Source organism: Sminthopsis crassicaudata, chromosome 4 (assembly GCF_048593235.1).
Source record: "Sminthopsis crassicaudata isolate SCR6 chromosome 4, ASM4859323v1, whole genome shotgun sequence".
NCBI lineage: Eukaryota > Metazoa > Chordata > Mammalia > Dasyuromorphia > Dasyuridae > Sminthopsis > Sminthopsis crassicaudata.
In genome coordinates, this window is record NC_133620.1 from 104,751,623 (window position 1) to 104,772,802 (window position 21,180).

The 21,180-nt window shown below is 41.0% G+C and overlaps 1 protein-coding gene across 1 annotated transcript in view; it reads right to left on the minus strand.

Moving 5' to 3' along the window:
• Window positions 1-2,477: 2,477 nt before the first annotated feature.
• The window catches only part of CD34 (CD34 molecule), a 34,510-nt gene continuing 15,807 nt past the window's right edge, over window positions 2,478-21,180 (minus strand). The window contains exons 3-8 of the mRNA XM_074309059.1: window positions 19,650-19,915; window positions 17,172-17,252; window positions 7,574-7,730; window positions 7,267-7,319; window positions 5,412-5,576; window positions 2,478-4,097 (exon numbers count right to left, since the gene is read on the minus strand). Coding sequence (XP_074165160.1) covers window positions 3,912-4,097; window positions 5,412-5,576; window positions 7,267-7,319; window positions 7,574-7,730; window positions 17,172-17,252; window positions 19,650-19,915 — 908 coding nt within the window. The 3' untranslated portion in view covers window positions 2,478-3,911. The remainder of the gene's footprint in view (window positions 4,098-5,411; window positions 5,577-7,266; window positions 7,320-7,573; window positions 7,731-17,171; window positions 17,253-19,649; window positions 19,916-21,180) is intronic.

Here is a 21,180-nt window from a genome sequence, read left to right on the forward strand (position 1 = left end):
TACCACATTCTCCATGAAGTCTTCCCTAATTGCTCCTACATCTGGCTCCCATCCAGGAGTGACTTCTTTCTCTCTCTGAAATTTGTAACACCTTTTATACCAAGCCATGAAATACTGCTTTGTATTGTAGCTACAATTGTCTATATCTAATTCTTTTTGGCTAGATGGCACATCCCCTTGAGAAAAGAAATCATGTCTTATTCATCTTTAGTGGATGATACCCCCACCCAAGCCTGGCATAGTGGCTTGAACACAGTAGGTACACAATAAATTACCCTTTCTCCATTCTCCTCTTCATGTAGCATAAGATCAAATTAGGCTTTTTATTTCACTTTGTTGTTGCACACTGGGGGTTCCTTTCCCCTCTCCCCAAGCCCAGGGCTCCTAATCATTGCAATGACTGATGGACAAGCCCTCACAAGGAGATATTTCACAACACTACAGCAAGAACACCGGGTTTGTAATCAGACAACTCGGGTTTGAATTCTGGCTCTAGTTCTCGCTACCTAGTTGACCTTGAGCAAGGCTGCAAAATGAGGGGGGTTGCCCAACATCTTCTCCAAGCCTCTTTCCAGCTTGAACATTCTATGATCCTAAGAAGGCCCGGTTATAAATCACCAAGAACAAGGCTTTTGACCAGAATGTCCTAGAGGCAAAACTGCAGAGGTAATTCAATACTTCTCCTCCCCACCTTTGCATTTCCCCCATAATCAGCCCTGCAAAGAATCTCCAAAGCTGGCTAAGGGCCACAAGTTTTTGCTAAAGGGAAAATAGGACAAAAGGAAGAGGAGCCCAGAACATAGATACTTTTGGAAGGATTTCTCCAAGCTAACCTCGAAGGCCCCTTCCAGCTAAACTGCTATGAAATCCTCCGCTGCTGTTCCCCTGTTCCCATGGCTTTATGGAAAGCTTTGGACGGGGCCAAACAGCATGAACTCTTAAAGACCAGTAGGTGGGGCAAGTGTCACATTGCTATTTAACTAGCTCCTCCAGGGTGGGACCTCCCTGGGGTATCAGAGAAGGGGACCTGACTTCCCAGCTATCACAGTGAACTGATCCCCTCTCCTAACTTCTCCCCCAAACATTGTCTCCAATCAAGCACTGTACCAGCTTCTGGAGATCCAGAGACAAAAATCAAATTATCTGTCCCCAGGAAATATAGTTTATTGATAATGGCACCCCTATCCCCCTCCCCATATTTTTAAAGAAGTTACCACAATTCATTCCCAACCTTCACAGAACTAGCTAGTTACAAAAACCCATCTTCCCTTTTTGAGCATCCTAGGCTCTCTCCCTGTTCTGCCTCAACACAGGATACTTTTCTTTGGATTTTTCCAACAGAGATTTCCTTTCCTCCAATAGAGTCTCAGGGAACACAGATGCTGAATATGAGGTCAGGAAAAACCCAAGGATAAAAGGATTGGGAGGGGCGAGGTTTAGGAAGCTATTGGAGAGGGAAGGCCTGGTCCAGGCCAGATAAGGATGGCTAGGATCTGACCTTCCTTTGGCCCTGATAGTTCTTGTCACTATTTACACACCCTGTAAGTTTCCTGGAGTTACTGAATTGTGCAGCCTGGACCAACATTATGCCCTCTTGGCTTTCTAAGGCCAGAGAAAGCTAAAGAAAATCTGAGAGTGGGAAAGAGGGTATATGGGGTTTCATTTACATTTATTCTCCTAAAGTTGTGGGTGAAAGAGAACTTCTTAACAGGTGGTAGGATATCTGGAAAGTAAGCTTCTCGAATATAACTAGGTTCTCTAGTTCCTAAAACCAGAGGGTCCTGAAAGGACAGCCAGGGATGATAATTCACATTTCTTTAGTGCCTTTGGTTTATTGCCATCCTGAGGTGAATAGTAGTTATTTAAAATTTCCCATTTCATAGATGGTAGAAAAGGGACAAAGCCTTTTTATTATTCCCTCCCTTTATATTCTTATTTAGATATTAAAAGACCTGCCTATCTAGGGAGCTGTACAGAAAATAGATCCAGAACTCATAGAACAGACCTCTGTAATGGGCTAGGTCTAATGAAATTCCCACACCCCTCCAAAATTCCTATTGTATTGGTCATTCTTATACTCATAGCTCATTATTTTGCCAAGACCAATAATATATGCCTTCAATGTTGGATGCTTCCATTTTTCTTTTGGAAGGAAACTTAAAATATCTCCTTCTCCTTTTTCCCCCTTAGAATTTTTCAGGATCTTGTAGAAGCAGCACCTCCCTCCAGGTTGACCCTATACCTACTGTCCTGAAGAAATGGCCCTCCTAAAACACCCCCTTGGAGTTAGATTTTTCCCTCAGTGTTGACAAATGGAGGTAGCAGAGACTCATTGGCCTTTGGGATGGTATACTCTACAAACAATCCTTCCCAAACAGAGGTTCCCCCTTCCAGCAACCAGGTAAGGCAGTCATTATCTCAGGTATGGTTTTTGCTTATCTTCCCCCATTAGAATGTAAACTCCTTGAAGGCAGGGATCGTGTTTTTACCTTTTTATTTTCAAGTGTTTAGTTCCTCAAACCTAGTAAAATAAATGCTAACTAAATGCTTACTGAATAACAAGTCTAGACAGCATCAATAGAAACATACCCGTTTTACTATCGCTTTAATTACAGTATTTACAAACATTTTTTTTCAAAGTGGAAAAAACCCCCAAAACTACAGCCCTCTTCTCAACCTCTGGAAAGTGATGCTTCTAAAGGTTGTTGATCACAGGGACTCCTGCTTCCTCCCTCCCCAAAACTATTCTATCCTTTTCTCCCAAGAGGATGACTCCTGGTAGTGAACAAAGAGGGCTGAAAGAGCTAGAGATATAAGGATCTTGGCAAGGATGGAAGGGCTAGGAGTTAGAGGTGAGAGGTCAAGACTGAGACAGTCAGCAATGTTGTCTTTTTTTTGCCTTCCCAAGCCTCATTTGGCCATTTTCTTAGGGAAGCCAGAAGCAACAGAAATTAGTAAAAGCTTCCCCTGTTCCCCGGGAAGAAAAGGCTTGTGGTCTCCATTCCCCCCATCCCACTTTACCCAGAGGAAGCCAAGATTAAGTACAATTTGCTATTACTGGTATGCCCCTACATACCAGTCTACATACCTACAAATGCATGGGCACACACACACAAAAATATAGGAATCTGGTTAGTTGTAATCCCCAATTCACAGTTGCCCATGGGCATATTTGCTTGCAGGGGAACTGGCTATTATCTTGGGCTTAAGAGGAAAGGAAGGGACAGCCAATTCTGCTTTGAAGGAGGATAGAGGGAAGTGATTGGGGAAAATAAGGTGTTTTAGTCTTGTTATATAGGGAGGAAGGACAAAAAGTGGTTAATGTGGCTTCCTTACAGGAAAGGAAAAAAAAATAGAAGGAATAGCCCTGAATAATGGGCATCCTCCACAGAAGCACTGACAGCTCCAACTTTTCCTCTCTTTCTAGGAATTAGCAATAGAAGAGTGGGGTCTGGGATAGAGGTAGAGGTGGGAAGACAAATGTGGTAGAGATAACTAACTCTCTGGTCGAGTAGGAAGAAATTTATCTGGAGCTTGGCTCATGCCCCAGGAGCCCGACCCCTATTTATAGAATCCTGTATATGGGCTCTGGAGCCTTGGCTCTTTCTTGTCACACCCTGGTCCCAAACAGACCAAGGTAAGAGAGTTGGGGTCCCCAAGTAGGCACTCTGTACAATCAAAACAGGCATCTGAACTGGGCATCGGGTAATAAGAAAGTTTTCTCCCCCCAGTCCAACTTAGGGCACAAGAAAAGTATGTGTGGTGAGAGAGGGACAACGATAAAGGGAAGGACAATCTGGGAAGTGGGGTGCTACATGGTCAGCAGGGAAATAAGGGTGGGGAGAGGCCATCAAGTGCTGGAGAGGAGGATCTTTCCCTTGGCCCCACTAGCTCCATCCTTCCCTGGTGCATCACAGTTCGGTATCAGCCACCACATGCTGTCTTGAGGAGTGGCCGTTGCTGGATGTAGCCTGGCTGGTCCCATTCTCTTGGGCCCCTCGGTTCTGAGTGGCCTTTTCCTGTGAATCAAGGCTGGCCCCAGAGCTTGCACCATAGCCCTGGCCTCCACCGTTCTCTGTGTAATAGGGGTCTTCTCCCTAGACGGTATATAAATAAAGGGAGCATTACTGAAACAGGAAAATATGGGATCAATTGGTGTGGGTCCCAAGAGAGACAACAAGAGGAGGGGAGGAGGACGGGGTGACATCTGTATTTGAAGACTCCATTCTTCCTGAAGAACAGGTCAGGGTTCCAGCTCCTGGGGACAAAGGAGAAAGGCACCAAACCATGTCATTATGAAAAGAGGTTGGCCTGGTGGGGAGAGTTGACTTGGGTGGTCCCCTTTGGCCAGAGCATATTCCTGGCATGGCTAAGCTTATCAGGATGCCAGGCCAGTAAATAGAGCTTCCCAATGGGAAGCCCACAGCTTTCCCTCTCTTCTCTCCTCTTCCAGCCCTAACCTCTTTCTGACCAAAGAAGTTCAGGTTGGCTGCTACATTCACTACTCACCTATGGGGCAAAAGAAGGGACCTAGTGGTATCTTCCAGAATAGAATAGCTTTATAAATAAGTTTGGATGCTTTTAAAGACTCCTATCCTTATATTCTGATGGAAGTGAATATCTTCAACATAAAGAAGATCCAACTCACTTCCAGCTGATCAATGATGGACAGAAATAATCATACCCAGAGAAGGAACACTGAGAAATGAATGTAAACTGTGAGCACTACTGTCTATCTACCCAGGTTACTTATACCTTCGGAATCCAATACTTAATGTGCAACAAGACACACATATATTGTGTCTAGGTTATACTGTAAGACATGTAAAATGTATGGGATTGCCTGTCATCTAGGGGAGGGAGTAGAGGGAGGGAGGGGAAAATTTGGAAAAATGAATACAAGAGATAATGTTATTAAAAAAATTACTCATGCATATATACTGTCAAAAAATTTATAATTATAAAATTAAATTAAAAAAAGACTCCTATCCTTTCCCTACCACCACCACACATACCCCAAACTCTATAGTTTTTCTACCCTAGGCAATAATGAATGCAAGTCCTTAGCATTAATTTCTGGCCACTAAAGACAGAGGTTTTCCTTCACAAGCTGAACTCCAGTGAGTAAAGGACCCTCTCTCTCCCATAAGTCACCACCTGCTGCTATGTTAAAGTTGGATGTATATGGAAGAGGAGAGCCAAGGAAAGTCTGTTATTTCTAGTGGGGAAGTTTTCCTATTTTCCTACTAGGTCTCATATTTCCCTGATCTTTACAATGATAGGATTAGGCTATGTGAACTTCAAAGGTCACTCTGACATTATAGCTATGTTATGATCATTCTATGACTGACTTCAAAATTTCTGATACTCTCTTAAAGAACCTGGTGTCCCCACCAACTCCCAGAACTGACCAGTCTCTCTCCTGCAGGGCTCCAGCTCCGACGGTTCATGAGGAAGTAGCCAGCCGTGCCCAGAGCTGCCAACAGAAGACCTGAGGTGACCAAGGCAATCAGGGTTTTTCGGGAATAGCTTTGGTGACTCCGAATGTCTTGCTCCTGGAAGTCCTGGATCCCTAACTAGGAGCAATGAGGATATAGACAAAGACCTGTCATTCTAGGAAGCCAGTGATGAGAAAAGAATAAAGACTCTTATTGGAGAAACCAAGTTCTTTTCTTCCTATTTTTTGGAAACCAAGTCAAGGCTGTGAATCATGGGTACGAGGGAGGCTGACTCTGGACTGTGGGGTAAATATAAGGATTTTTTTTCCAAGTTATAACATTCAAATAAAAATCAACTTGAAATGCTCCTCTGAGCATGTGTTTATATGTGAGTGAATGTGAGTATGGGTGAGTAGGTATGAGTGAGGTGAGTAGGTATGAGTGAGTGTGTGCGCTCTTGGAAATAAAAAGAGCAGATCCAGGGGCAAAGCTGTATATGTGCCAGAGAGAAAGGGATAAATGCATCAAGGATGAGAACACTCCCACTTGCTACTTTGAGAAGATCTGAACTCCAGTAACCTGGATTCAAATTCCACCTCTGTCATTTACCTATGTTACCAATCGTAACTTCAGGGTTAGTCTCTCCTTGTTCTCAGTTTCCTCATCTACAAAATGGGGATAACTTTGTACTGAGGGGCATTGTGATCTAGTGGATAAATCAAAAGAGCTTGTCTAAATAGCCCTTAACAAATCACCTGGACCTTTCCAACTCTTTCAGACTACAACTTATAGAGTACTCTCTGATATTATCTTTGATTTACATGGTACAGATCTTGTATATCCTGTGACTGTTAGCATGCTGTTTCCCACATTCAAATGTGAGCTCTTTAAGGGTCATGGCTTTGTCTCTTTTGTGTCCTCAGCCCCTAGTACAATGGCTGGCACATAGCAGCTGCTTCTAAATGCCTGATGAATAACTCACTGACATATCTTGATTGATAGAATAAGTTTCCTCAACAGTAAAATCTATTATACCTTCTGGCTCATCATATAGAAAAGAACATTGGAGTTAAACTATAATTTCACTTCACTCATAGAGCTAAAGTTGGGAGAAACCATAGAGTCTGCACTCCTCATTTGACAGATGAGGAAATTGAGGCAAAACAGGGATAAGTGACTTGCCCAGGGTCACAGAGCTAGTAAGTATCTAAGGTCAGATTTGAACTCAGGAGAAGGAGTCTTCCTGATTCCAGGTCTGGCACTCTACCCATTATACTACCCCTCGTCCCTTATGGGTCCTTTAGGTAAATTGATTCATTTCTCTAAGACTCACTTATTAAATTTATTTTGGGGTTGGCCTACAGGAGTTCTGAGATCCTTTCTTCACCTTATCACTTCCACAATCTACATATTCCACCAAAGAAGTCAATGAGAATGGATGTCGAAACATTTTATAACCACATGAAAATATAAGTCATTGTTTTTATTAGACTTGCTTATGGCCTCTTCCCTTCTCTCCTGTTCCTGCTTCCTCTGGAGTTTTCCTAAGCCCCTTTGGTCTGGCCTTCTGGGCTTTCTTTTTCAGATCCTCCCATAGATCCAACTCTCAGTGGCAGCCTCTAATTCCACTCCTAACAGAGTAGCTGCAATTTGGCTCAGATTCAGAGGAGGATTGGGATCCTTGATGAAAATTATTCACGAGAAGAGCAAACTTTCCCTGACCAGGGAAAAGGTAGGGGAAAGTGGGAGAAGGTTCCAGAAAAGTCATTCCTTTCTGCCAACAAAAGTCTTAAGACCCAGAATTCAAAGATCACCTCAAAGGCCTTACCTTTTCCAGATTAGATTTGTGCTTATTCATGACTTGAAGCATGTGAGAAACATCTGGAATTAGGAACAGAAATTAGTACATTTGAGAACCTGTCCTGGTTTACCCTCTTCCACGCCTCCTCTGCCCTACTATTCCATTTTAGGAGAGTTTCGTGTCCCAGTCTCTCTGGCCTCATGAAAGTTAGGCAAAGAGAGTCCCTCTCTTAAGCACTGGGGAGCTGCCTAGTCCAATGCCCACCCACTCCCAGAGTCACCCTTGCCTCCCATACCTCCCAGCTGCCTGAGTGCCAAACAGGCTCATCACTCACCACCTTTTGAATCCAGAACCAAGATCAGGCAGCTTGGATTTACTTCAGATTGAGCCAGAATTAGTGAGCAGCCATGGGTTTCAGCCTCTGGATCAGACACCTTACGCTCACATACCACCTTGGTTAGATCGTCACCCTGGGCCTTCTTAAAATCTTCCTGGATAACAAGATATCAAGAGGACAATAAAATAACTAAGGAAGGAAGTTGGACCAAAAAATTGCAAGACTAAACTCCTGGTCACTAAAAAAAGATAGTAAAACATTGTCTCTGTCTCCTACATAGCAAGTGTGTGTGTGTGTGTGTGTGTGTGTGTGTGTGTGTGTGTGTGTGTGTGTGTGTTTTGGGAACAGGATCCAGGCATTCAGTGCACATGACATAATCCCACATAAGTTACACCCCTATTCTCAAGCAACTACTCTAGTTACTTTCTATAAAGTGAACCAAATCTCCAGCTTATGAGAAGGGTTGTAACTCACAGATGAGAAAACACTTCCAATGACTTTGTGTTTTAAACCTCATAAATGACTTGGATAAGGTATTGTGTTACTAGACACTAGAACCTTGCTTACCAGAAGGTCAGCAAGGATGGCAATGGACAACAATGAAACCCTGTCCTCTGGAGATCACCCACATGCACAGTTAAGGATTTTAATGCTTAAAGAAAGAGCACTTTCCAAAAAAGATAATTTATTATAATGTTACAGTAAATACAAGATTAGGGACAAAGGATATAAGAAAAAAAAAAAAAGACCAAACGATTCAACAGTATTTATTGAATAGCTACTGAATGTTTGACCCAGCACTGAAGAAATAAAGGCAGAAACTGTAACAATTCCTGCCCTCAAAGAGATTATAATGCACAGAGAAAAAAAATAGCCACAGACAGAATTAGAGATGCAGAACAAGAAGAAATCACAGATCTAGAACTGAAAGTAATCTCAATCAAATCCTATTTTGCAGAAAATGGAAATCAAAATCCAAATAAGTTAAGTGACATGCCCAGGATCACACAGGTAACAGAAGGATGATTTGAAGATAGACCTTCCTCAACTTCAAATCTAGTGCTCTATCCACTGGAATATGCTACCTCAGAGTTGCTCTTTCCATAAGGTTCCCTCTCTGGAGGGGAATGGGGTCTGGGTGAAGAACTGGTCATCAATTCTCCTACTCAGCTCATGAATCCTCCCTACTGCTTTTCCACTTTGCCCCCATGAGCCAGTGGGCTTTACCCCTTACTTGTTATGTGTCCTTCTTGTGTAGTTTTTCTCTATTAGAATGTAAGCTCCTTGAATCCAAGTACTACTCTGTGCTTGTACGTGTATACACACATAATGTACATGTATCGTACATATATTTATATATAATAAACATGTGTGTACTTATATATATGTTCCTAGTGCTTAGCACAGTGCCATAGTATGAACTTAATAAATGCTCTATCATTTATCCATCCATGCTCCATGCATATATCTATCCACCAATGTATCTTTCTGTTTATCCATCCATATATATCTTACCATCCATTCATTTATCTATATATCCGTGTCTATCCAAGCATCCATGTACATATTCAGCCATATCTATCTATTCATGTATATATGTATCCATATCATCCATGTATCTATTTGCCAGTTTGTCCATGTATGTATGTATCATCCATATAACTGTTTATCTGTCTATCCATACATGTATCATCTATCCATGCATGTATCCACTCATGTATCTACTTATCTATCTATTCTACATGTATGTATGTATCCATCTAGGCATTTAACTATCCATCCACATATCTATCTTCCCATCCATCCATCGTTAACACAGATGTAATTACAAGTCGGAGTGGCTTTGGCAATGGCAGCAGCTGCAGACAGCCACATCCCCTTTCCCTCCACCTTCTGGAGTTGCTTTAAGCCAAGTCTGTGTCCAGAATGGGTTCCTTGCCTCCCCTGCACAGGAAAGGAACCGAAACCGGGGCTCTCTCCTCTGTCCGGTCGGGGGAGGAGGAAATGCCAAAGCAGCTCTGGCTACTTTCCTGCTGGGACTGAGCTGGGGTGGAGAAGAAAGCTTCCCGTCTGTGTCTGCTGCTGCTGTTCCTCCTCCTCCCCTTCTTCTTCCTCCTCCTCCTCCTCCTCCTTTTGCTGCTCCTCCTCTTCCACAGAGTGAGAGCAAGTGGGGGCTGGGCACTAAGGGCTCCTCCCTTTTGGGAATTGGAGCCTGGGTATTTTCCTACTGCTTTTGCATAACACCAGAGGCCTTGGCTACAGCACACAGCAAGGTCAAGGTCAGGCACAGCCTCCATTCTCTCCTTTCGATTGGGTGTCAGGGGAGGCTGAGGGAAAACAACCTAGTGGTGGATTGTGCCAGAAGAGGAAGGCTTGCCAACTTCTAGAAAGCATCCTGGGAAAAACCCGCAGGAGGTTTGTCATTGGGTAGAATGGGCTTAGAAATTGAGAGCCAGAAGGAAACCTTTAGCTGGGACTCAGTCCAAACCCACTCCCACCTCAACTTCAGATAAACAAACTAATGCCTCCAGATGACACTGATCTTCATGCGCAGAAGTGGGATTTGAATCCATGTCCTCTGACTGTAAGTTCATTCCACATCACTTGTTTAACAAACAGATCCTGGGTGGGCAGGTGTAAGAAACAGATCTCTTCCCTCCTCCCCACCCCTACTCCTTAGGATCTCTAGGAAGGTTTCCTCTAAGAAACCAGTTCTTCCATAAGCTAAATAAAAGCTAAAGACAAAATCCAGAGAGGTAAGTAACTTGAGCAAAGTCACACATGAAGACACCTGACTTCTAACTCAGAGCTAGTCAATAATAACAAACTGCTAGCATTTATAGAGCACTTATGTGCTAGATACTGCCAAGCACTGACAAATATCCTCACAACCATTCTGGAAGGTAAGTGTTACTATTATCCCTATTTTACAGATGAGAAAACTGTGGCAAGCAGGAATTGAGTGAATTGAGTGACTTGCCCAGGATCACATAGCTCATAAATATCTCAGGAAAGATAGATTTTAACTCAGGTCTTCTTGACTCCAAGTCTGGTACTATCCATTGTGCTCCCTGGCCAAATTCCTTTATATCCCAGAGGCTTAAGGCAGGTACTTGATTTAAGCCACTGCTGGTATCTCCACTCCTGAAAAATGTACAAGAATGTGGGTTCCCTACACATGTCACCTGGCATGTGTCCAATGATCTCTAGGGAAGACCCCCTGAAAGAAATGCTGGTAAGGAGAAAGTCAGCCAATATATATTAAATAAGCACCTACTATGTGCCAGGCACCCTGATTCAATTTCTCATCAGTTTTTTCTGGCACTTTTTGCAATAGCTGATTTCTCTGCTCTCTAATTCATCTCTTAAACCACTGTTCAAATAATTTTCCTAGAACAATTTATACAGTAACAAGCAGACTATCCAGGCAAACAACTTTGAAACATTTAGGAATTCTAATCAACCCAATTCCAGAGGGCTCATGCTGCTCTGCGGCTGATAGGGAGGTAATGGGCTCAGAGTGCCTATTGATACATATTGGGAGGGGCGGGAATGAGAATCTGTATTTCTTGCCTATAGGTTTTTGTAACAGTTTTCTTTTTTTTTTGCTTTCCCAGTAAAGGATATCAATAGAAGGAGGTGGAAAAGAGAGAGGCATAGTCATTTGAAAATAAAATAAAATTTAATCATGATGCTTAATTCTGATCATGCTACTACCTTGTTCTAGATCCCCAATATCTCTTCATTATTCCATGAATAAATAATACTCTTGAGTTTCTCAAACTGGCATTCAAAGCCCTTTACAATATAGTATCAACCTACTCTTCAATTGACCTTAACAAATTATATATATATATATATATATATATATATATATGTATGTATGTATGTATATATATATATATGTATGTATATACATATATCTGAGAGAAAGAGAGAGAGACAGAGAAAGACAGGGAAAGAGAGACAGACAGAGACAGAGAGAGAACACTCCTCTTATGTAGAAAGCATTGTACTAGATCCTGGACATAGAAAAACAAGAATCCAAAACCAAGATCAGGCAGCTTGGATTTACTTCAGATTGAGCCAGGATTAGGGAGCAGTCCTGGGTCTCAGTCTCTGGATCAGATACATTAAGTTCACATAACACCTTGGTTAGAGTGTCATCCTGGGCCTTTTAAAACCTGCCTTCAAGGAACTTTCATTTTATTAAGGAATACAATGTTTATATAAATAAGTAAATATAATACAGGATGTCCCAAAAGTTTTGGTACTGTTGGGAATTTATTAAAGCTCAATTTAAATAATTTTCTTAAAATCAGTAACTGCCCAGCCCTCCCACTTTTAAGGCTCTATGATATAAAGAATTTCAGTCAAAAGTGTGCCACTAGTGGATGGAGTAGCAGGCTTGAAGTCAGGAAGAATTGAGATCAAATCTAGTCTTCAGATATTACTTGCCATGTAATCCTGGACAAGTCACTTAACCCTGTTTACCCCAGTTTTCTCATCTTTCAAATGGGAATAAAATAAGTTTGAAATAAAATTTCAAGCTTTAATGAAGTTAAAACTGCCCCAAGACTTTTGGGATACCTTCATTATTTGAGGAGAAAGACAGAACCAGCAGGTAAAAAAAGTTGGTCGTAACGGAATCGTGGGTATGAGGCTCGTACTCACAGGAAGGCTATAGTAAGGAGTAATGTTTTTATTATAAAGGTGATGGAGTCAATGTGAGTTAGATTTATGGTAAGGGAAGATCCTAGGAATAGGGTTGTTGTAATGGCGTTTATAGCAATAATGTTTGCATATTCAGCTAGGAAGAATATAGCAAAGGGGCCGGCTGCGTATTCTACGTTGAAGCCTGAGACTAATTCGGATTCTCCCTCGGTTAGGTCAAAAGGTGCTCGGTTAGTTTCTGCTAGCGTGGAAATATATCACATTATGGCTAAAGGTCATGTTGTAATAATTAGTCATCAGTTTTCTTGGGTGGTTGAGAGGGTTTTTAGGGTAAAAGATCCATTGATTAGTATTATGGATAAGAGAATAATGGCAAGAGATACCTCATATGAGATAGTTTGTGCAACTGCCTGTAGAGCTCCAATAAGGGCAAAAGAACCAGGAGACACAATCAAAAGATTATTCATAGTATCATGGATGCTAGGGAAGAAAATAGCAGGAGGAGGAAGGATATTAATAGCTTCAAAAGCTGAGGACAGGTCAAGAAGGAGAAGGAATGAGAAAAGACCATTATATTTATCAATTGAGATCACTGGTAACCTTAGAGAGAAAGGGGCTTCCACAGAGTGGGATCTCTCTTCTCCATTCCCACGGAAGTCACTTTAGGGTAAGCCCTCATCTCCCCATCTAGATTATTGTAATAATTTCCTGACTGCTTTTTCTGAATTCATTTTATTCCTTCTCTAATCTATCTTTCATGCAGGGCCTAATTGATTCAAATTCTATACGATTTAGGGCAAGATTTTCCCCTTCAGATGTATTTCAACCAAATTAGACTCTAAACATCTCCAACTCATCCTCTCCACCTCAGATTATACTTGAACCAATTTTCCACATCTTAGATACGTGTTTTTTCCTCTGTCTTGCATTTGCTGTTGATCTCATTTTTTTCAAATTTGAGTCAGATGCCATCTTCTCTAGGAAGCATTATTTGACCTCTCCCTCTGTCTTTGTCTCTCTTCCTCTCTCTCCATATTTCTCTCCCTCTCTCTGTAGTCTTTTTATGTGTGCTCCCTCTCTCTCTTAAATTCTTTTCTTTCTTTATATTTACCTCATTCTCCCTTTTGTTACAACTCATAAGAACATGAAACTGTGGATTAATGTAGCAAAGGGATCTCAGAGATCATCCAATACAACCAATTGCTTTTAAACTTCAGGCTTCCTGTGAGAGTCAGTTCAGAGTTCAGAGTGATGGTTTCAGATAATGAGTTCAGAGATTGCAAAATATATCTAGCATCTACATAATGCTTTATGATTTGCAAGATGCTTTATAAATATCTCATTTTTTCCTTATTAACAACTTATACCTTTGTCTCCCCCTATGATATGGCCATGTGTCAAGGCCTTTTCCTGATTCCTTTGTATTTTTATTTTCAGTTCTATATTTTTCCTTTCTTTACTCACCCTCACCTATTGAGAAGGCAAAAAATGTGAAAATACATATATATGTATATAGACATATATATGGATACACCACACATATATACCACAGGGAACCTAGGTGGGATAATGAATAAAGCACCAGGCCTGGAATCAGGAAGAACTGAGTTCAAATCCAACCTCAGACATTTACTAGCTAGGTGACCTAGGGCAGGTCACTTAACTATCTTTGCCTCAATTTTCTCATCTGTCAAATGAGCTGGAGAAGGAAATAGCAAACTACTCCAGTATCTTTGCCAAGAAAACCTCAAATGGGGTCATGAAGACTCAGACAAGACTCAGACATGACTGAAAACAACTTAAAAACAACAGAGACGTATAGATTATGCAGTCATGAACAATATATTTCTGTATCAGTTGTATTCTGGGAAAATTTTTTTTCCTTTTAAAACATAAGCTCCTTAGGGGGCAGCTAGGTGGTGGACAGAGCACCAGTTCTGAATTCAGGAGGACCCAACTTCAAATCTGGTCTCAGACACTTAACACTTCCTAGCTGTGTAACCCTGGGAAAGACACTCAAAAAAAATAAATAAATAAATAAATAAAATAAAAAAATAAGCTCCTTGCAGGCATCCACTATCTTTCTGCTTGTATTTCCAGCACTTAGACACAGTGCCCAGTACATAACAAAAACTTAATGCTTGTCAACTAACTTAAAACAACATTAGGAGAAGAGTAGTATTTTTACCCTCACCAGACAGTTGGGAAAACTAAAGTAGAAAGAGAATAAGTGCCTTGTCCAAGATCACATAGCTCATAAGCATCTGAATCTGAATTTGAATTTTATTTATGGTATTTGGTACCATTTTATGGACATCTCTCATTCTTCAAAAGATCAATCTTTGTATTGGTGCAGTGCCATAGCTCAGAAAAACCTGTTATTTTAGCCCTATTCTTCTATCCAATAAGCTGCCAACGGCCTTCACCACTATCTCTCCTATCTGTGTACCTTTTTTTTAGTCCTAACCTTTCTCTAGAGCCCCTAACTGATTAGTGCTGGTGATTGGGGAGGTGAAAAACCATTTGGAGTCAACATTCCCTTCCCCAGAATAATACTCTGCTCCAAAAAGCTGCACTGACCCTGGGAGCTACCTGAAGAGCCCTGAGTTCTAGGAATCTTAGAAAAACTTCCTGATGTGACCTCATGTCATAGCCAAGGTCCTGGGGCCTCAGTCTTTCAGTAAGATTGTTGTAGACTTTTTCCTTCTGTAGTTGCCCAGAAACCATTGTGCCTAAGGCTCCCTGGTGACATTATTTATTACATACCTACTCCATTTAGAGATAGAGTGAACAGCAGGTTTCCAGCAAGACTTGGGTATAAATCTTTCCTCTGTCACTCACTACCTGTGTTATATATGGCAAAACATTTCATTTCTCAGCCTCATTTTTCCTTCTAAAAAATGGAGGGGCTGGATTAGATAGCTTTGAGGTTCACTTGAAGTTCTGAATCTGTGACCTTTCTCAGTGTTGCTTAGGGGGTCCTCAGTCCTAGCGCTCCAGTCTGAGAGGGTGGTTTGAATGCCCCAGTACTCTTCCATTATTGTCACCTTGCACCCCCCTCCCCAACTGCCCTTTTGGGTGTCTCGAATTTAGCCTTTCCTTAAACATACAAAATAAAAGAGCTTATTGTTTTCAATAGAGATCCAACTTGGCGTAGAGGAGAGAAACTTGTTTTCAGATCTCAATGAAGGGGTGTGCTGGAACCAGCTCCAACCAATTCCCAATTGTTCAATTTTCAGTGTGAACATTTACATCTCAGAAATCTACAACCACTATAAATCAATGCTTGATCAATGCTCTCCATACTTAGCTAGGATGGTACTTGGAAAAAATCCTGAGACCCAGGTTCTCCAAACCTGATTTGGGAACCTTCCTGGCTTGCCCGGTGCCAGTAAGTTTGACTCTGTGTTCAAGGTCACCTCCCCAACCACAATGAAGTATCAGTAGAAGAAGACAGGAGGTGAAGTTTCTCATTTTAAACTTCTAATCATTAAAACTCATGAGTTCCAGTTAACTGTGTAAATGTCTTATCTTATCTCTCCCTCTGCTGTGAGTTCTTGGAAGGCAGAGACCACTCTACAACTGACTGTTCTGTCTTCTCTTCAGGATAAATAAGCATTTTGTATGGGGTATTTTTGTTTGTTTTACATGTCCTTCCTAGACCTTAACACAACAGAGAACACCCCAAATGGCTGCACACTCTGCTGGCCACACAAAGTTGTACTATAGCTGTCCTTTAAGATCCCATCCAAGGAAGCATCAGCAATTCAGCTTTTCAACCTGAGAAGCCAGCAACAGTTAAGGCTTAGGCTCTCAGAGCAGGTAGATCTTAAACAAAAGCACAATGATTCTCCGGATGCCTGGAATAAACATCCTCTCCTGGGGCTTGGACAGATATTGTGGGGAAACAAACAGGAGGAAACCGCCCAAGCTGCGTGATTCCAGAGACACATCTACCCAAATGGCCCCTATGTACACGTGGCCTTTCTTTCTGCCTTTCCCCTTCCATGTAAGTTATTTGAAATCAGAGACTTTTATTTTAGGCAGGAAACCTGGCACATACTATGTATTTAATGTGTTTGCTGATTGAATGACTGATTGATAACTGCCATTAAGGAAAGCTGGTGTGTGTGAAAGAGGCAGCATGAGATAATCTGGAAGGTTGAAAAATTCAAGATCTATTCTCAGCTTTGAGAATTAATTAGGCAAATCACTTAAACCTCTTTTTTCTTAATTTTCTCAGCTAAATAAAGATAGCAATAGGTATACTACCTACCACCAGTGGTTAGTGTAGGGGGAAAAGTACTTTGTAAATCTTTAAGCACAACTGAAATTTGATGTTATCACAGGGCACTAGGAAAACTAATAATAGCTAACCTTGTTATGTAATATGTTGATCTTTTCCAATGGGTTGGTCATGTCTAGGAACTTGTTTTAACCAGTTTACTGAGTAATGGGACCAGCCTGCAAATCAGTGGCTTGACTTCCTAGAAGCTGGATGTGGCTGGGCCTAGAAACCAGATCCCTTGATTCCCAACCTATATATCCTTTTTTCCCCCCATATATTCTTTATGTTAAGACTTGTTGCCTCCCTAAACTCTGGCCATTAACTGATTTTTCTGCATAGAATGTTATCTTTGAGGTTTTAAGGAAGTGAATTGGTCAAGTATAGAAGGAATTATAACAAATGAACCAAAGTGGAAATTGTGTTTGATGTTGTCTTCCCACCAGATGGCAACCCTACACAACCTAAGCTCATGGCCTCTGAAACCGGTGGAATCGGAGACAACCAATCTGACCTGGCCATTAGGAGCTAAGCTCCCACTGTAACCTTCTTCTACCTTGAGAAGGTTATTGGCTGCAAAGGCTCCAGTTTTTGCATTTTAGTTGGAACAGTGGAGGATTGAAGGGTATGACTTACACAACTGTAGGTTTCGTTCAACTCCAAGCAGATGCCCTTCGATGCTTGTACTTGTTTGATTTTTAAGCACTCGATGTGTTTCTAGGGAGCAAACCCCGGCAAAAAATAAGTCAGTATGTCTTCCTTCCCCCCCATCCATCCCTCTTCAACAATGCCTCCTCCTTTGCTCAATTTGGCTTCTGATGGTTTCCTCCTCTTCAGAAATTTAATAGAAGCAAATCTGTCAATTAAACTTTATTTTTGAATTATCCATAATTTTTTATTATCTATTGCACCGCACTCCATTGGCCGCTACCTCCTACTCCCATCAGATAATCAAGGGTATCTCTACTGGTCTAAACTTGAAAGCAAAGACTATGGGAAACAAGTGGTATCCTTGCATAATAGAAACTCTGATTACTTAGAAAACACCCCCTCCCACAACCAAGAAGAATGGCAAGCTATCATTGCTCCTTTCCACAATTTCTCAGATCCCTCTAGTAGTTCTCAATCAATCAACAAGCATTTATTAAATTTTTCTCCAATCATGCAAGGCTTCTTAACCCTTCAAATGATACACCCTTCTAATTGATAGCCATAGACTCTGAAGCCAGAGATCAAACTGAGCTTATCCCACCCAAATTATCACCTCTGTCTTTACTACAACCTGGCATAGATCAGAAAGAAAATCAGTAGTTCTGAACAGTTTGTGGACCTGGAAATTAACCTGAGGAAACCTCATTTGGGGTTTCCATTAACTTCCCAAAGCAGAAATAGCAGAATCTTATAGCTAGAAGAAGCTTAGAGCTTATGACAAAGGGGGTTGGGAGAGCGGGTGGGTTTTATACCTTATTCTGCTGTATGATGAGGCAAATCATTTAACCCTGAGCCTCAAGTCTGCCCATGTACATCAACAAAGAGGTACATCCCAGCCTGACAGGGGGATGAGGGTAAAAACTCCCATGATGGCTTTGAGATCTATGAAAATGAAAAGCACTGGGTTCACTGGGCTATTTTCCACTGAGCCCTTCGCTCTGGTCCTCTGGACAACCAAAAGGAGTAGCCATGATATTGCACAGCACAGCACATTAGGTTTAAAAACGGGCTTGTAATCAAAGGATCTTGGTAATAATTCCAATTCTGCCACTAAATACTAGGGTCACCATGAAAAAAAAAACAAAACCTCGACCTCTTTTTGTCCTCAGTTGTTAAATCTGAGCAGTGGTTGAACTACCTAATGTCTAAAGTCCTTTATAATACTACAATCCTATGAACACTGACTGAACTGAATGGAGCACTAAAAAAGGGCATTTCTGTCTCTTCTCCAAAAAAGGCAGTTCTAGGTTCCCATTGTCCAGAAATAGGAGTGATCTAAAGGCTCTAAATAATGCTCCTCATATCTGGGCAAGCTGACCTCTATATGGACTGGGTCAATTGGACTCTTGGGACAAAAAGTGCTTGATCCATGCTGTGTGCATATCCCTCTATATTTCCTAGCAAGTTTTTCTTTCTAGTATTTCCTAATACCTTTCCTAACCCCTGCCCTGGGTACTCAATAGAACTAAGGTGGAGATGGTCTCAGTTTTGTCTTCATATCCCTAGGACTCAGCAGAGTCCCAGGAACAGCAGGTACTTAATAAATCCTTGTTGATTCTTCACTCTCCCTGACCATCTTCCCTATATTCAATCAGGTGCCAAGTCTTCTTAATTCTACTTCTACCTTTCCTTTTCTACTCACACAATAACTAAACCTAGCTCAAGCTCCTATAATATATTTTTGAAATTATTATAATAGTCTTTTTGCATAGAATCTCTTCCTTTCAAAAACCCAAATAACAAACTAAAATTTTTAAAGTATAGGCCTGACCATGCTTGTTACTATTACTTTTAGAATCAAATACAAAAAGGGATCCTCTGTTTTTGCCCTTCACTAACTGGCTCCAGCCTACATTTCTTTGAGGGTAGGGACTAGATGGTTTTTGTCTTTTATTCCCAGCACCTAGCACAATACTCAGTATATAGAAAGTGCTCATAATTATTGACTGCATACCTAGAATTAATTTCCTCCTCTCCTCCACTTGTTGGAAATCCTAATTTCCTTCAGTATTCAGCCCCAATACCACCATCCTCTTGAAGACCTTCCTGATTTTACCCCATCTCAATCCCCATTCAGGAGCTAGTGAACTCCCCCATAAGCCACTATGTATTTATTTTGTGACTATAAGAGGTCCCAAAAATCTCAGGGCAGCTTTAAGCTTTAATAGCTTTTAAATTAATTAATTAATTTTAATGAATAGATCAGCCAGGCACTAAGACTTTTGTGATATCCTTTAATATGTGCATGTATTTCCCATTAAAATGTAAGCTTTTTGAGAGTGCTTACTATTTCACTTTTGTCTTTGTATCCCCAGGGCTAAATTCAGTGCCTGACAGATAGTTAGCCCTTAATAAATGCTTGTTGATTGACAGATTAATTTTTGATTGATTGATTTCACCTACCTCAATTATAACAGGGACGGAAGTAGTAGATGATGGCTCTGAAGAAAGAGTTATAAGGTTGGTACTGTTGGAAACCGGACTTGATGTGATCTCAGACATGGTGGTCGTTCCTGCCTCCTTTGGAGAAGAGGAATTGGTTGTTGTCAGGTTGGTGGGTGCCACGGTGACTGAAGGAATCTCATTTAAGGCAGAAGTGTTCACAGTTCCAGAGGTTAGGCTGACTCCAGAGGTAGATGAGGGATTCTGAGTTTCAGGTTCTGAGGTTTCTTACATGGATTAAGAGAAAAACTGATTATAATCCTGAAATAAAATGCTGATTGAAAGGGCAGGGAACAGAAGGAGTGCTGTCTGGTATGAATTATTTCCTCCCGTCCTCAGCTCTAAGGGGCAATACTAACCCTAAACCCATTTCAATGCTTTTAGGTACAAAGTATTTCTTGGAGTACCCTGGGAATTTTCAACCTAAATCAGACTGCTGACCACTAGAGTCATTTTAAGGTACCAAGATATCAAGCTCAAGGTCTTATGTATCCAAACTGGTCCAGGTCAGATACCCCACTATGAAATTAAACTGACCACAATTTGGGGTAAGAAGTCATCTTGAGTTTCCCTCCTGGTCTCTAAATGTATTTGTCAGACAAGAGAGTGTTCAGGGATTCATTATGGAGCATCCTAAATCCCTCCTATCTGCATTATCTAAGACAATGATGCCAAATTAAAATAGGAACAGGGACTATGAAACCATACATAAGGATCCCTGAAGGACCCATACTGCCTTAGAAAACCATATATTATTATCATCTATGTTTCATTGAGGCAGTTGCAACATGCAGCAGATAGGGTCACGTGTGGATCAGAAAGGCCTGAATGCAAATTCAGCTTCAGATACTAGCTGTGTGATCTCTGGTGAGTCACTTTACCTGTTTGTGGCAATCTGCTCAAACCTAAAATGGATACCTACTTATTATTTACTCTGTAAAATAATACCATCTACATATAGAATTGTAATAAGGATTATAACACAAATGAAACTATAATGTGCTTAGATGTTCTATATAAATACTTATTCTCTTCCCTCACTCCTCTTGTTGTATTTTTATTTATTTTGTTAAATATTTCCTGATTATATCTTAATCCATTAGATTTTAGCTCCTTGTGATCAAGGGCTATCTTTTGCCTCTTTGTGTTTCCCTCGTGACTTAGCACACTGCCTGGAACACAATAGACAATAAATTTTATTTGTTAATTGATCTGCTTTGGGGTACCTTGGGAATATTGTGGGCACATGCAACCAGGGCCAGTGTTTGATATCCCTAATATAAAGGATCATAATTCCCAAAACAGTATAGAGTTCAGATATCTCTAACTGATCTATATCAGGGCTTTTTAAACTTTTCATTTGTGACTTCTTGTTATTCAAGAAATTTTTACACAACCCCAAGTATATAACTATATATCTAACTATATAAAATGAGTATGCAAATCAAATATTTACTGCTAATAAATTATAATTTCACAACCTCCACATTCA